We start from the raw sequence: 15,181 nt of genomic DNA, 5'->3' as shown, positions 1-15,181 counted from the left end.
AGAGAGAGAGAGAGGTGGGTGGTGGAACTGGTACAAGAGAGATGGGAGAAATTGGCGTACGGATATAAAAACCTGTCCATCACCGTCTCCTACCAACCCCGTCTCCTACCAACCCCGTCTCCTACCTCCCCCCTACCCCGTCTCCTACCTCCCCCCTACCCCGTCTCCTACCTCACCCCTACCCGTCTCCTACCTCCCCCCTACCCCGTCTCCTACCTCACCCCTAACCCTTCTCCTACCTCACCCCTAACCCTTCTCCTACCTCACCCCTACCCCGTCTCCTACCTCACCCCTACCCCGTCTCCTACCTCCCCCCTACCCCGTCTCCTACCTCACCCCTAACCCATTCTCCTGTCATCAGTGATGCAGGACAGGGGTCGGCCGGTCTGGTGATCAACCCTCCTTCAGCCTCACAGGGATGCTCTCCGTTCCCCCTGCTCTCTGCCTGCCCGGCCCCTCCTTCAGCCTCACGGGGGTGCTCTCCGTTCCCCCTGCTCTCTGCCTGCCCGGCCCCTCCTTCAGCCTCACAGGGGCGCTCTCCGTTCCCCCTGCTCTCTGCCTGCCCGGCCCCTCCTTCAGCCTCACGGGGGTGCTCTCCGTTCCCCCTGCTCTCTGCCTGCCCGGCCCCTCCTTCAGCCTCACGGGGGTGCTCTCCGTTCCCCCTGCTCTCTGCCTGCCCGGCCCCGTGACAGACAGACCCTCATATCCTGAGAGCGAGCCAGAACGCTATTTTCAATTAGCAGTAATGACCTTGTGTCACGTCAGCAGCCGAGGCATTGACCCGTTCTCCGAGCGGGGACTGAGAGACACTCCCTACTGTTACTGATGTCATAACGAAGGGATCCTCATAACAATGACAGGCTGGGGTGACATAAAAGATAACGGTCTTTCTCCTGCTACAGCTTACAGCTCTGCCTTTAACTCATTCAGCGCCGAGGGGGAATAAAGTCGCCCCAAACTGTCAACATTCCAGAGTGCCACGGGTGACTTCATTCACCAAAAGATGCCTCAATGACGATGCTTCATTCTGTAGCCAAATCAAAGTGCTGTTGCCAGGTGACCACCACACGGAACACTCGGCGCTGTAGGTGGTGAGTGTTCTGGAGGTCTTTGGCAGTGGGTGGGTTAAGAGAGTAATACCAGTCAGGGATACACATACATATTCCCAAAGGCCACCAACAGTGTGAGTTCCATTGTCGAGGAAACGTAACGTTATTCGGGCGTAAGCTGAAGCAATAATGTATCTTACCATCCAGTTTCAGAACTCTCAGGCTTCAGCTGACACTCCCCATGCCCCTTATGTAACATGGCGCTGCCTAGGAGGCGGAAAATAATGCCTGCATACATATTACACAGCTGGAGAGCTGAGACGCACACAGACACAAACACACACACAGACACACAGACACACGCTGTATCACACCCCTGTAGGCTGTTATAAGAGACACACACACACACACACACACACAGACAGACAGACACACACAGACTGTGTCACACCCCTGTAGGCTGTCATAAGAGACACACTTGGCTTCAGAGCAAAAAGTGTTTTTCACAAAGATGAGGAAAGCGTGTCCCCTCTGTTCTAGATCAGCAGTGCCTGGCAGGAGGACCTCTCAAGGTCAGCGTCTCTCAGCCATGAATTATTCAACTCCAGCGGACCCGTGTGTTCTGGTGGAGCCACCTCTCGTCTCCCTGCCTGCCTCACCGTCTCCCGTCCGGCAGGATCCCAACGCCACTGCGGAACAGGCCAGGACACGACGAAGGCTGTTAACAATCACACAGGCTGACTCCCTCAGACTCCCTCAGACCCGAGACTCCCTCAGACCAGACCTGAGACTCCCTCAGACCCGAGACTCCCTCAGACCCGAGACTCCCTCAGACCTGACCTCGGCTGTACATCTCAAGTACAAGAGAATCCAGGAAAGGACAACAGGGGTCCAGTGACACGCACGTACGCACGCACACGTCCATGTGAACACCTGGGACTCTGAAGTCATCTGTCGTTCTGATCCAGCCACATTCCAAAGGGAGAGGGAGAGGGGGGAGGGTGGGGGTGGAGGATGGGGGGTGGGGTAGACTAGAGCTACCTGATCAAACTAGAACTCCCTAAACCAGTCGGCCATAACCTCCAACGCCATGTCTGCATCCACACTCGGAAGCACCAGTGCTTCAATGTTGTTATGCTAATGGCCTAGCCTCAGCCTCCAGTATAATGGATCCCCTGGCTGCAGGAAGCAGGCTAGGGTGGACCGAAGCCAAACCTGTGCATGAGTAGAGGTCATCAGCAGCAGCAGCAGCAGCAGCAGCAGCAGAAACACCCTCGGTAACTCTGACCCTGCCTTGTCAATAGCCTCCGGTGGAATTCAATACAATGCTCTACCCTTGTCAAACACTGGGACTCAATGAGGCACATATACGTTACATTTCCACTCTGACAGATATAGGCTGCTGCTCCTCCCAACACAGAGACTACTACAGGCTGATTTGGTTACAGGGGGAGGGAGGGGGGAGAGAGAAAGGGAGGGGGGAGAGAGAGACAGAGAGGGACACAGAGAGAGAGAGAGAGAGAGGGATAGAGAGAGAGAGAGGGGGATAGAGAGAGAGAGGGATAGAGAGAGAGAGAGAGGGAGACAGAGAGGGACACAGAGAGAGAGAGAGAGAGAGAGAGATACAGAGAGAGAGAGAGAGAGAGAGAAAAAAAGAGAGAGGACAGAGAGAGAAAGAGAGAGGACACACACACACAGAGAGAGAGAGAGAGAGCAGTCTTCTCTCTTTCAGCCTCCCTCAAGCCCTCCCTCCACACAGGCGAGGGGAACTGAGGCGTACGCACATGCAGGGCTAAAATTAGCTCTGCTGCAGCTGCAGGGCCAGACACGACGGGACGCTCATCGCAAGCCCACAGTTCACACACACACACACACACACACACACACACACACACACACACACACCTCTCCACACTTAGCAGCGACCGTGCTGACGCTGTGGCTCTGTTACCTTCTTCTGGAGGGACAGGAGGAGGAGGAGGAACAGAGGAGGAGGAGGAGCAGCATGCCACCCCGCGCTACACATAAGCCGCCCCGCCATTCCTCCGCCAACAGGCCGCCTTGAGCTGCCGTGACAACCACGAGTGCGGCGACAGCCCATCACTCAGGGCCTGGTTGGCGCCCCGGGGAGGCTGAGGCGGAGCGGGGGGGGGGGCTCCGTTACTACACCGCCGCCACCGGTGCCAGGGACCCGGCGAAACTGCTGAACGCCAGGGAAACAGTGCCAGTTCGCCTGGGGGCACACAGGCAGCCGTCGCGAACACCCCCCACCCCCCAATCCCCCCCCAACATAAATTGGTTACAACCATCAAACAAAGTGGTGAGCTTTAAGACAAATTGAAAAATATATTTTGGCCATGTCGACTTTCCCTCCATCTCACTGATGATTCAAGGACTCTGGTGGGATCGACTCGCCGTCTTTGGCGTCTGTTCAACATTGAGCACCGAGTCGTGACTGGCTCATAAAACAGGAGAGAGTACACACACACACACACACACACACACACACACACACACACGCTCTCACTCTCACACACACGCTCTCACACACACACAGGGCTGGTCAGTTTGAATGCTGAGAGGTAATCCTAGTTCATCAATATTTCAGTTTCCCTCATTCAAAATCTCACTCAACCGCCAGGTTATTTACAAGTGAATCATTGAAGGTTATCGCGTGCGCGCGCACACACACACACACACACACACACACACACACACACGAGAAGGAGGAAGGCTCAGCAGGCCTTTCAGATCAGAGACCATTGTGCTTCAGCCACTTCCTCTTCCTGTCGAGGGCCAGAGCCGGCCATGGGATAACAAGCCCCATGTCAGATGAGGTAGGATGATCTTAGGGTGAGGCCCATATGAGATATTATACAATATATATTGTTCACTTACAGGATATTGCCTGTAAACGTGCTTAGCTGAAGTGCAGTGTCCAACTTTTTGCAATCCTCTGTGGCTTAGAGTGTTGTGCGTTGGATTCCTGCTGGGACCACAAATATAGAAAGGTATGCACTCACTGCAATGTAAGTCGCTTTGGATAAAAGCCTCAGCTCAATGGCATAGATATATGGCACACATAAGGCAAAGCGCATCTAGCAGTGAAAGCCTTGAAACCTCCATGTTTCCACCAGACACACGATGCGCTGCAGTTCAGTCATGTGTTCTCACGCTGGCATGCCTCCCACCATTCCTCATCAACAGACTATATTATCAGACACTGCGAATGCAGAAGTGTGGCTGACACCCAACCCTAGATGATCTGTTTGAACTGTGTACAAACGGTACACATGCTTGAGGGGGTTTCAGAATCCAGCCCAACCTCTACAGAGACGCAAGGAGAAGAAACTGATAAGACTAAACTAGGCTAGCTTTAGATATCAGCTGGTTTTGATGTCCTCACTCGTGTGATGTCTGGCCATCACAACCATCTAAGCCAGCAAACACGGAGCTGTGTTTCTAGGGCTCAGACCGACTGTGCATGACACAGACTCCTACAGCAAGGTCCTCCTACAGTGAGGTCCTACTACAGCAAGGTATTACTACAGCGAGGTCCTCCTACAGCAAGGTCCTCCTACAGTGAGGTCCTACTACAGCAAGGTCCTACTACAGCAAGGTATTACTACAGTGACGTCCTCCTACAGCGAGGTCCTCCCACAGCAAGGTCCTACTACAGCAAGGTCCTACTATAGTGAGGTCTTACTACAGCAAGGTCCTCATGTGGAATCTGTTGTAGCACCAAACAAACCCTTGATCAGCCATAGGATGCTGGCAGCATCTAACTACTCAGCTTTAGAGAGCTTCACTCCAGGACCCAGACCGACCTACACCGAGCCTGTCATCAATCAAATGCTTTACTTTCCATACAATCAGATTGTTAGGAATGTGTTATTTATTGCATCCCCCCCCCACACCCCACCCCACCACTCCAAAAAAATGACAAAATCATCGATCTAATGATCACGATACACACCCCATGGAAATGGAATATAGACTTCTGAAGGGTAGGCGTCTGTGTCGGCCAGCCCTGCGGCGGTGGTGTAGGTCAATAACTCAGATCATATTCAGTCAATACTACAGCTCATACCCGCGGCTCCACAGCCTCATACTAAAGGGAGGTTCGGGGCCAAACTAGCTGGATCCCATTACCAACCTCCACTCATCTCTCCTCTTGGGACTGAAATTCAGGTCTTCTTCTAGGCCGTGCTGACCTGACGAAGGTAGTCAAGACATAGAATATATATATACGCCATTTAGCTGACGCTTTTATCCAAAGCGACTTACATTGCAGTGAGTGCATACATTTTTCAGTACATATGGTCCCAGCGGGAATCAAACCCACAACCTTAGCGTTGTTAGCGCCATGCTCTACCAACTGAGCCATAGAGGACCATCAAAGAAAGCTGAAGAGCTTTGAGGATGAGCGTAGAAAGTACTAGGGATGAAGAGTAGACCTGAGCTAGTCACTTCTCACGTTCCCAGCTGACCCCGGGTGAACAGACGGAGGGAGTCCGGCTTAAAGGTTAACTTAGCCGCCACTACGAACATGACTCATTATTGACTTCAGCAACATCACACCCTAAAGGACTCCCTCCAGGATGGACACAGATGAAGGCTCAGGGGGTAAAAGTCCATTCCACAAGAATGTGCCATTGATTCTAGAGTGCAGCTCTTCTTCCAAAAGCACTTCGCCTCCCCTGCCAGTACACACAGGAGGGCCTGTTCGTCTGTGGGCTGGGCTGATGTATTCACGTGAGATCATTAGGAGGCATGTGGCTCTTCCTATGAGTGCTCTCTCGCTGTGCGAGTTAGTGTGAATCCTCGCTCATAGGAAGACAAGCCTCCGCGGGGGGGGGGGGGGGGGTGGGTGTACAGTGTACAGCACACATCATAGAGTGATCTGACAGTCAGACCTTCTGCTTATCAGTGACTCAGCAGTCAGCACTGCCGGCTTCTCGGCGTGATCCCAACATGCCGAGCGGTCGGGGTCGCCGCGTCTACTTGATCGCCTACATGAATGACATCATGACAATGTCAAACACGCTCACAATTTATGAGAAAATCCAAACCAGAGAGCGTTTCGATTGTCCCCCCCCCCCTTCTCCTGAGGCAGGGTGAAGAAAACCCTCAGCTTCTATGATTTCTAAAAGGCGTACATATTCCTGGGATTGGAATATACAGTAAGATGATCCCGTTTTTTTGTAGTTGAATAAGCAGTGTGGAGGATAGCTCGTCACCATAGCTAATCCATGACAGACTAATCACAGCCCTGACCCTCTGCTCATGCGTGTCCCTGTGTGTGGATAACCAGCAATGGTATAGTAGGAGGCAGATAGAGCACAGAGCCCTGGTACGTTTGGGCTCTGCATAGCCGTGGGGGATATCAGCCCTGACTCCAGCAGGCACAATACATATTTAAAAAGTAGCACTTAGTGATATGCAATACGTACTCAATGACTATGATGTTTCAACTGCTCAAGAGGACTCCCTATTAGCCTGGGAGTCAGTCAGTCGGTTTCAGCAGTGTTCGCTTGAGACCAGAGGAGTCGTCGGCAAAGGCAGAAACAGGCGGACACCCGGGGGTTACTGTGTGAAATGTTTCTGAACCGACAATGAACCTCAGAAGCACTCGCAATCAGAACACAAAGAAAGACGCAAAAGCAGAGTACAATAGGCCCTGGTTCACAATGTGATTAAGTATGAGAGTAAAACGGGCTTTCGGTCACCCCTCAGAGACATCGCAACAATGGACGGAGTTAAAAATAGAGCGCGACCTCGCGCTAACTGCAGAATAATGCATGTCTGGAAGAGAAGTCCCCGAGGCGCTCACTGTTTGTTGTGTGGCTTACTGTGACACACCCACAGCACCAACCAGGAGCCTTCTCTACTGTGACACACCCACAGCACGAACCAGGAGCCTTCTCTACTGTGATGCCCATCATCTGTCTTCCATGAACCCCCCTCATCCAACCCAGAACATCACCAACACAATGGTGCCTGTTGTGACAGGAAACTAAACCAACTCCTCAGTGGTAGTGAGATATTAGACTAGAACAAACAGGGTGACAGGAGAGTCTTTACTAGTCCCAATTCCCAAACCAACTGCTGTTGAGGGAAATGCTCCCTCCCTGAACACATGGCGGATAGGGTGAGAGGAGGAGGAGGAGGAGGAGGAAGAGAGTGGATGGTGGAGATTTAGCAGATGGCATGGAATTATCTGGATCTTCAGTTTTCCACATCTTTGCCCATGTGTCCTCTGCTGTGTCTGAGTTCTTAGTAGGACAGCGCATTAGTAGGACAGGAGCAGGAGGCGGACCACCAACAGTAGGACCGTCTGCTGACGCTGCTCTGCTTACTGTTGACAAGTCTCACGACTGGCATGGTCTACCTTTCTCATTGCATACTGGAAACAAAGGCAATGGTACCCTCCTCTAACTTCTCATAGTCCATGTATTCGTTCATTCATTCCATGTATATTTGTTTTTTTCATTGTGTCAATGAATGACATTATGGTTGGACTTTCTGACTATACCGCTGCCTTCTTCTACCCCAGTAGCAGGTATCAAGTTGCCGCTGGCTGGCCGGCGAGCCGCGGTGGAGGTGGAGGTGGAGGTGGAGGTGGAGGTGGGAGATAGCACAGGGACTGACACGTTACAGGAATAGGTAGCCAGAGGGTGCTTATTTAGCCGTATCAGGTTAGCTAGCTAGGTAGATTTGCTAGCTTGCGACGTCATGGACTCAGGCAACCTTGCTTTTCTAGCAACAAATGGCTGTCTAATAACTAGGTTCAGGTTATAATTTAGTTAATATAGGCTACACTTCACTGGCTGCATCGCCACAATGTTTACCTCGCCGCTGGTTTAATAGCAGCGAGCACGGCTCATGCAATCATACACGGAAACCTTGACACGTAGAGCTAGCTACAGCGGCTAGAGGTTGCTAGCTACATCATCACCCAGCCAAAACCATTAGCTCACACTACGACACTTGCGATTCAAAACGGAGTGTTATCTCACAAACAAAATCACAGCAGGAGGCCGGGAAACTAACACTATATGTATTTAATGTTTTCCATCAGGGATCATGTGGTTAGCTCCCTGGCTAACGGTACAGTGTCAGTTGCAGCTGCACTCCTGCCTGGATTTATCATTCAGAGACAAAAACATATTCAATGTTATCCCGCGATAGCGCTGGATTGTGAGAAGTAGCCAAACGTACTTACCCAAAATCGGAATGCCGATTTATTGTATGTCATGCATTAACAGCACATCTCACAGCGATTCGACCGGCGAAGCTATTTCACTTGTCTTCATGAGTGCTTATTTCTCATGATCCCGTAGAGGTCTCTGTGTCAATCGGGTACCTCCGAGTAATCCGGACTGGGCTGCTGGAGCTGGGGTGATTGGACAGTCGGAGCTGGGATGATTTGACTGTGGGAGCTGGGATGATTTGACTGTGGGAGCTGGGATGATTTCGCCTCTATGCAATGGTGTTGAACCAAAGTACAACGCGATTGGACAGCCTCAGCGAACGCTCACTCCGATTGGTGGATTGAATAGGTGACTATTCTGCGGGAGGAAGGCTCGTGAGAATGATTTGAGCTTCCTTCACATTTCAGGTGTTAGTGAATTTAATTTGGGACCACCCTTTGATTTTACATTTCAATTGCAAATGAGTATGTGATTTGTTGCTGGTCAGACATTGAAACACGTCAATTCAAGGAGGAGAGCAACTTTGATAAGGCTGCCCATAAATCTATGGAAAAAAATACATTTCCACAGGTGAAACAACAATATTCAAGGTTAACAAGAAAAGCTTTGGTGCATAACCTCATCCTGCATGATAGCCACAGATGAATGAGTGTTAATGCATGTTATTCATATGCATTATTCCGTACATTATACACCATTAAAGACATGGTTACCTACTCTCAGATGCCAGAATCAGTCTGATTCAAGGCCGTCGGTGGCTATGGACAGTCTTGCGCCGACGGTGGCTATGGGCAGGGGTGACCTCATCCCACCCAAACGGGCGTCTTGTCCACCCAATGAAAAGTTAAAACATTTTTTTTCTTTCTGAATTGTTGATATTCCGGGGGCGTGTTTGAATGTTTAATCTCATATTTGTATTTAATGTAGGTCCATATACTACGTCCATCTATTTAACGCTGTTTGGTCTGATTTAGTGAGACTAATTGCTACCTTAGCTGCATGATAAACCTCGTGGTAAAGTAATGATGAAGTGACATTGTACAGCATCAAATATTATTTTGGAAGAAGCCTAGGTAGAGGAGGCTATGCGCCCCTATTAAATTAGTAGACGTGGGCGTAAAAGAGTAGGCGTGTCTGGCGGTAGGCTATTTAGTTTCGTTTTGGGACCCGACATAAGGCAATTTGAGATATACAGGATCTATAAAACTAAACTACAGCACGGTATGTTGTCTTAACATTCATTTTAAAGGGCTATGGGCCCATTCACCAATACATTGTAGCTTATTAATACATACGGATATGCGTCACCCTAAAGGCTTATTTGGACATTTTGAACTCACAGCAGGGGTTGTTCGTATGAGTCATTACGAAAGTGGGTTTTTTTTACCGTTTCGTAATGGTTTGTCCCGCTGTGTGCATTCCATTCAGTAAAACCACGAAACGATGCGTCAATAAATTACAGATTGTAAGATAGGCATCTGGAGACTGTACCTACATGTCCTGCTGTAAGTCCTGTGTTTCTCTTTTATGCTTAATGATATTTCTTATTTGCAACCGATAGACTGCGTTGATGTATTTTATCTATGATTCTCTATTATTCGATCTAATATTGTTTTATTATTTACCATCTTCAGCAAACTTTGTTCTTCTATTTATTTCGAGGCGCAATCGAACGCTGCAGGCGATGGCACTTGTTGCCACCTGACACCTGACCTCGTTTAAAGGTCCACTGCAGGCCACGTAGTTATAATTGTTACTTTGATCGTAGGCGCTATAATATAATTGGACTTAGCCGACGTGGTCACGGTTCTGATCTTTTATGCTTATTCCCTAACCCTAACTCTAACCCGTGGACAATCTCAAACGGTGAAGTATTTCTCTGAGCCGATTAGAACTATTTGTTCTACATCTATAGCCATCTTAATTTCCTGTTCGTAAAAAAGTTACTGCTTTCCACATTCAGTGACTTACTTGAGAGGAGCTCATCATGGCGAATGGACAGCTACTTCATATGGTCAATGGAATCGCAGAAGAGCTCAGCGCCGATGAACGCAGGAGGCTGTGTTACCTGTGTGGCGTCCTGGATGCAGACAGCTGTGTGGCTGGTGTCAGAGAGATGTTGAAATTCCGGCTGAGCCAAGGGCAAGCGGATCACCTGTTCCTGGTGGAGCTCCTTTTCAGACTGAAACGCTTTGATGTCCTGAAGAAGGTGTTTAGGATCAATAAACAAGACATTGCAAGCATTCTGGGACCCAGACAAGCTGTGTCAGAATACAGGTGAGATACAGGCTTGATGTTGTGCTTTTGATTGAATTTTGCTTATTGACTCTCGCCAGTGATACATATAACACAACAAATAAAGCCTAAATGTTTTCATTTGGTGTTCTATGTATAGATTTCGTGTGTCTGATTGTTTTCTCTTTTCACAGAGTGTTAATGGCTGACGTCAGTGAGGACATGGGGACGGACGACTTGCAATCTCTGAAATTCCTGCTTAGCAGTACTTTACCCAGGGAGAGGATGGACAGAGCCAAGGTCAGAGGATATCATGTTCAAGTTCAAAGTGTATTGTCAGTAGGTACTGGACACACGGGAGTGTATGTCAGTAGGTACTGGACACACGGGAGTGTATGTCAGTAGGTACTGGACACACGGGAGTGTATGTCAGTAGGTACTGGACACACGGGAGTGTATGTCAGTAGGTACTGGACACACGGGAGTGTATGTCAGTAGGTACTGGACACACGGGAGTGTATGACAGTACAATGCCATTCTTATTTGCAAGTTCTCCCCTTTGAAAACACAATAGTAGCACAGTATAGTAACACAATAATACAATAACACAATAATATGCAATACACAATAATACAATAGCAGCAGTGGTTTAAAGAGGTTTTTAATGACTTTTGGGGATTTCTAACCCTGACCCACTGAGTAACAAGCAGTCATTTAATTCCTGACAAGCTTATCCAACTTTGGTTTGTGTGGGAGGGGGATTTCCACTGTATTTCCACACTATATTACTGTAAAAACACTGTGTCAAATACAGGGTAGTTTCTTTCCTCATCTTTTTTGAGTATTTGGTTTCTTTTACATTTAATTTCACCTCTTGCCTCTGATACAGAATTTCCTTGATGTCGTTGTCGAACTGGAGAAGCTGGACAGAGTTTCACCTCAGAGGCTGGACTTAATTGAACAATATTTGATGAACATTGGCAGGGCTGACCTGGCCAGAAAGGTCAGGCTGTACCAGACGTCAGGTGAGAGTTTGGAAATGGACACCATAGAACAATGGAAGGATATTTTGTTTATTTATTTTTTATCTCCAAATGAATGTATGTCTTTATGAGTGTATAGTACAGATTTGGTGGCACCAGCCATGTGTTTAAATGTGGCTGAGACAAAGACAGTGATTGTGAATGGTGATCAGTGTGTAACATTGTTAATGTTTTTGTTCAGGTGGAATGCCCCAACGTAGGTTATGTGTACCAAACCACGTGGTGAAACAGTCGACGTTCAACACAGCTGTGAGTAAATTACTATCACTTCCTCTTCCCGCACACACGCGCACGCACACGCACACACACACACACACACACACACACACACACACACACACACACACACACACACACACACACACACACACACACTCTCCCCCTCCCCCTCCCACCCCTCACGCCTCCATAACTCTCCATAAAGGCTTGACTTCTCCAACATTGTTTTCTGTTCCTCAGTATAACCCCATGCTCCTAGCCGCCTCTGGACCACACCACCCAAGCCAGGGACATTCCAGATTCCTCAGTAAGCGACTTCCCATTCTTCATTCTTGGCATGCCAATAGGCTAGACACAGAGGCTACTTACTGTATGACACTATCATGAACAGCTTTCACAGTTATTGCTTCGTCTTTTTAAACGCTTATGGCATTTCAGCTCCAGAGAACCGACGCCTGGCAGGGTCAGAAACAAGAGGGCAATGCCACCAGGTAATGCACCTAGATTTCCATTTGAGGGATTCAAGTTCTGTTTATTTGTCATTACATTGAATAGTCAACACTCAAGTACACAATGCAATGAAGTGCCTAGGGAATCTTTATTAAAATGGAATGTAATAAAGATAAGAAACTAATAAAAGATTTTACAACAAAAAGTAATAAAAACAATGATAATAATGTACATGGATCTAGCAGCAGGATTAGTATTCGCAGCAGTGCAATTCTGCTGTAAATATACAGTACCAGTCAAAGGTTTGGACACACCTTCTCATTCAATGGTTTTTCTTTATTTTTTATTATTTTCTACATTGTAGATTAATATCAAAGACATCAAAACGATGAAGGAACACATATGGAATTATGTAGTAAACAAAAAAGTGTTAAACAAACCAGAATATGTTTTATATTTTAGATTCTTCAAAGTAGCCACCTTTTGCTTTGATGACAGCTTTGCACACTCTTGGCAAGGTGTGTCCAAACTTTTGACTGGTTCTGTACGTGTAGAACTGTGTGTCTCGGGCCTGTGGTTTTCTTTCAGTACGTATCAACATGCCCACATGTAATATGGAAGGTGTATTTATGGCCTGTGTTCTGCAGAGCCCCATGGATGTGTACAAGCTTCAGGGAGAGTCACATGGTGTGTGCATGATCATAGACTGCGTTGGGAGTGACGGAGGTGAGAGTTCACATCCTGTGCCAACAGACACTGTATATCTATACACACGCCATTTATCTGACGCTTTTATCCAAAGCGACCTACATTGCAGTGAGTGCATATATTTCAGTATATATGGTCCCACGACCTAAACCCACGACATAAGCGTTGTTAGCGCCATGCTCTACCAACTGAGCCACAGAGGACCATATATCATAGTCATCGTCTGGAATTTGCACGGACAGCATCATAAATGTTTCCCTGGACTGCGTGGTGATTTTTTTTAATATTACATGGATGTGTGGCAGTAAATATGGCCTTGTCTCACACGCTTAGAACAGAAAATAATGGAACATCTATTTTCTTTGTCACCCAGGCATGTTGGAAGAGATGTTTCTCTCCCTCCACTTCAAGGTCGTCTTGCATAAGTGGCTGAGCGTGAACGACACCCTGTCCTGCCTCAGGGGCGTGTCCAGGTCGAAGGAGTATCAGGAAGCTGATGCCTTTGCTTGCTGCATCATCAGCCGGGGTACAACCACTGACCTGCTGGCTACAGACTCACACAGCACGGGCCTGCGTCTGGACACAGTCAGACACCTCTTCACCTCTGAGGCCTGTCCCAGTCTGGCCGGCAAGCCCAAACTCTTCTTCATCCAGAGCTACAGCGTCCCAGAGACCCAGAGCCGCCCCAGAGCCGCCCTCAGGGACGAGGACCTGGAGACGGACGGTCCCACCGACGGGTGCCACGGCGTGGAAACGGTCCCGTCGGACGCAGACATCTTCTGGAGCCACTGCTGGACAGAGGAGCGTCAGCTGGAGGGCCACCACCACCAGTCTGTGTACCTCCAGGCCCTGAGGGAGGCGCTGCTGAAGGGACAGAGGAGGTAGTGTACAGTACATGTTTGAAGTTATCAGAACTTTCATGGGTAGGGCAACACTGGCAACCAAACAAGGGATACGCATTTATATTCGATGTAATCGAATTTGATTCACACACACGTGAATGCTCCTTTTTCTGTACTTGGGTTTTGGGTAGTATGGTCAAAGGTACACTAGTCGACTTTGAGGTGAATGTAGGTTGTTGTCAAAGATTGCATTTCCCAACTGAATAATTGCCTTGGATGCGCACGATGAAATAGTTGTGTCTTACTATTTTTTTTTATTGCAGGAAAACAAATCTTTTGGATGTTCACACAGAGATGAATGGGGTGATATACGATCACAACAAGAGGAATCCTGGAGAAAGTTACAATATCAATCTGAGACACACTCTCAGAAAGAACCTCTACTTATTATAGGAGGCTTTATTAAAGCATCATTTAGACCAGAACCACTAAACACTACAGATAGTTAATAACAAAGTGTACTGCGCCCTCTAGTGGCCTCTTCGTCACCAACGCACTCCATAACCAAGGAACACAAATACTTACTCTGCACTATTACTATCATTATTCTGAATATTATGATTATTAGATGATTAGATGATTAGATGATGATTATTAGATATATAGATCTATACATATATAGATTAGATATATAGATCATTGCATAATTCCAGTTCTCTGCTCTTTCTTGCCAAACACATTGCAGCTAAACGTAAGACAGCTAACACCAGAGTTGTGCACTAAATGGAATGCATTCAGTAGTATTCCATTTTATTTATTAATGTTTTTTTTGCTTTTTTTACTTTTTACTTCTGTCATTTGAGGATTTGTATAATTTGAGAACTGTTTATAGTTTATGTATATGTTTATGTACATTGTAGATTAATATTGAAGACATCAAAACTATGAAGGAACACATATGGAATTATGTAGTAAACAAAAAAGTGTTAAACAAACCAGAATATGTTTTATATTTTAGATTATTCAAAGTAGCCACCTTTTGCTTTGATGACAGCTTTGCACACTCTTGGCAAATTTGTGTCCAGACTTTTGATTGGTACGGCACTGTATTTCAGAAGTGATTTCTGAATTAAATCAGTGTTAAACCAGTGTTAAAATAAATGCAATACCTCCATTGAACGGGGAACGCCAAAGGACAGTTTCAGAATCGTAGAAAAAGAGTATAAATTGCATTATCTCTGTGCATGAAGTGAGGAATGATTCACACACATTTAAACCGAAGCACATACTAATGTTGTATTCTGCGTCCCACCACTAGATGGACATCTAGGATAACTTAGACATACACCAGTTTGCCAAGACGTAGCATTGATGCATCTTATCTGGGATATTCTGAATAGTTTTCTAACGGACTCCTATTA

At 47.5% G+C, this 15,181-nt stretch overlaps 2 protein-coding genes across 4 annotated transcripts in view; one reads left to right on the top strand and one right to left on the bottom strand.

The window, feature by feature from the left end:
• LOC310812658 (hyccin 2) overlaps positions 1–8,381 on the bottom strand; it is a 40,053-nt gene extending 31,672 nt beyond the window's left edge. The window contains exon 1 of one of the 2 annotated variants that reach the window (XM_083681305.1): positions 8,275–8,381. The gene's annotated coding sequence lies outside the window, so the exon portion shown is untranslated. The remainder of the gene's footprint in view (positions 1–8,274) is intronic. The other variant, XM_083681306.1, reaches the window with a different exon arrangement.
• A 1,029-nt stretch (positions 8,382–9,410) lies between these two features.
• Positions 9,411–14,926, top strand: LOC310812773 (CASP8 and FADD-like apoptosis regulator). Of its 2 annotated transcripts, none has more exons than XM_083681474.1 (10): positions 9,411–9,484; positions 10,227–10,540; positions 10,693–10,798; positions 11,388–11,523; positions 11,723–11,790; positions 12,001–12,067; positions 12,199–12,251; positions 12,858–12,936; positions 13,292–13,799; positions 14,084–14,926. In XM_083681474.1, exons 2-10 carry the CDS (start codon positions 10,251–10,253, stop codon positions 14,211–14,213), a joined length of 1,437 nt encoding a protein of 478 aa, XP_083537600.1. In that variant the 5' UTR covers positions 9,411–9,484; positions 10,227–10,250; the 3' UTR covers positions 14,214–14,926. The 2 variants fall into 2 exon arrangements, with proteins under 2 accessions (XP_083537600.1, XP_083537601.1); XM_083681475.1 differs by lacking the exon at positions 9,411–9,484 and adding an exon at positions 9,627–9,768.
• The last annotated feature ends 255 nt before the right edge of the window (positions 14,927–15,181 follow it).

Source organism: Argentina silus (genome assembly GCF_951799395.1).
Source record: "Argentina silus genome assembly, chromosome: 12".
NCBI classification, from domain to species: domain Eukaryota; kingdom Metazoa; phylum Chordata; class Actinopteri; order Argentiniformes; family Argentinidae; genus Argentina; species Argentina silus.
The sequence above is the reverse complement of the archived record's forward strand: the minus strand, read 5'-3'. Positions and strand labels throughout refer to the sequence as shown.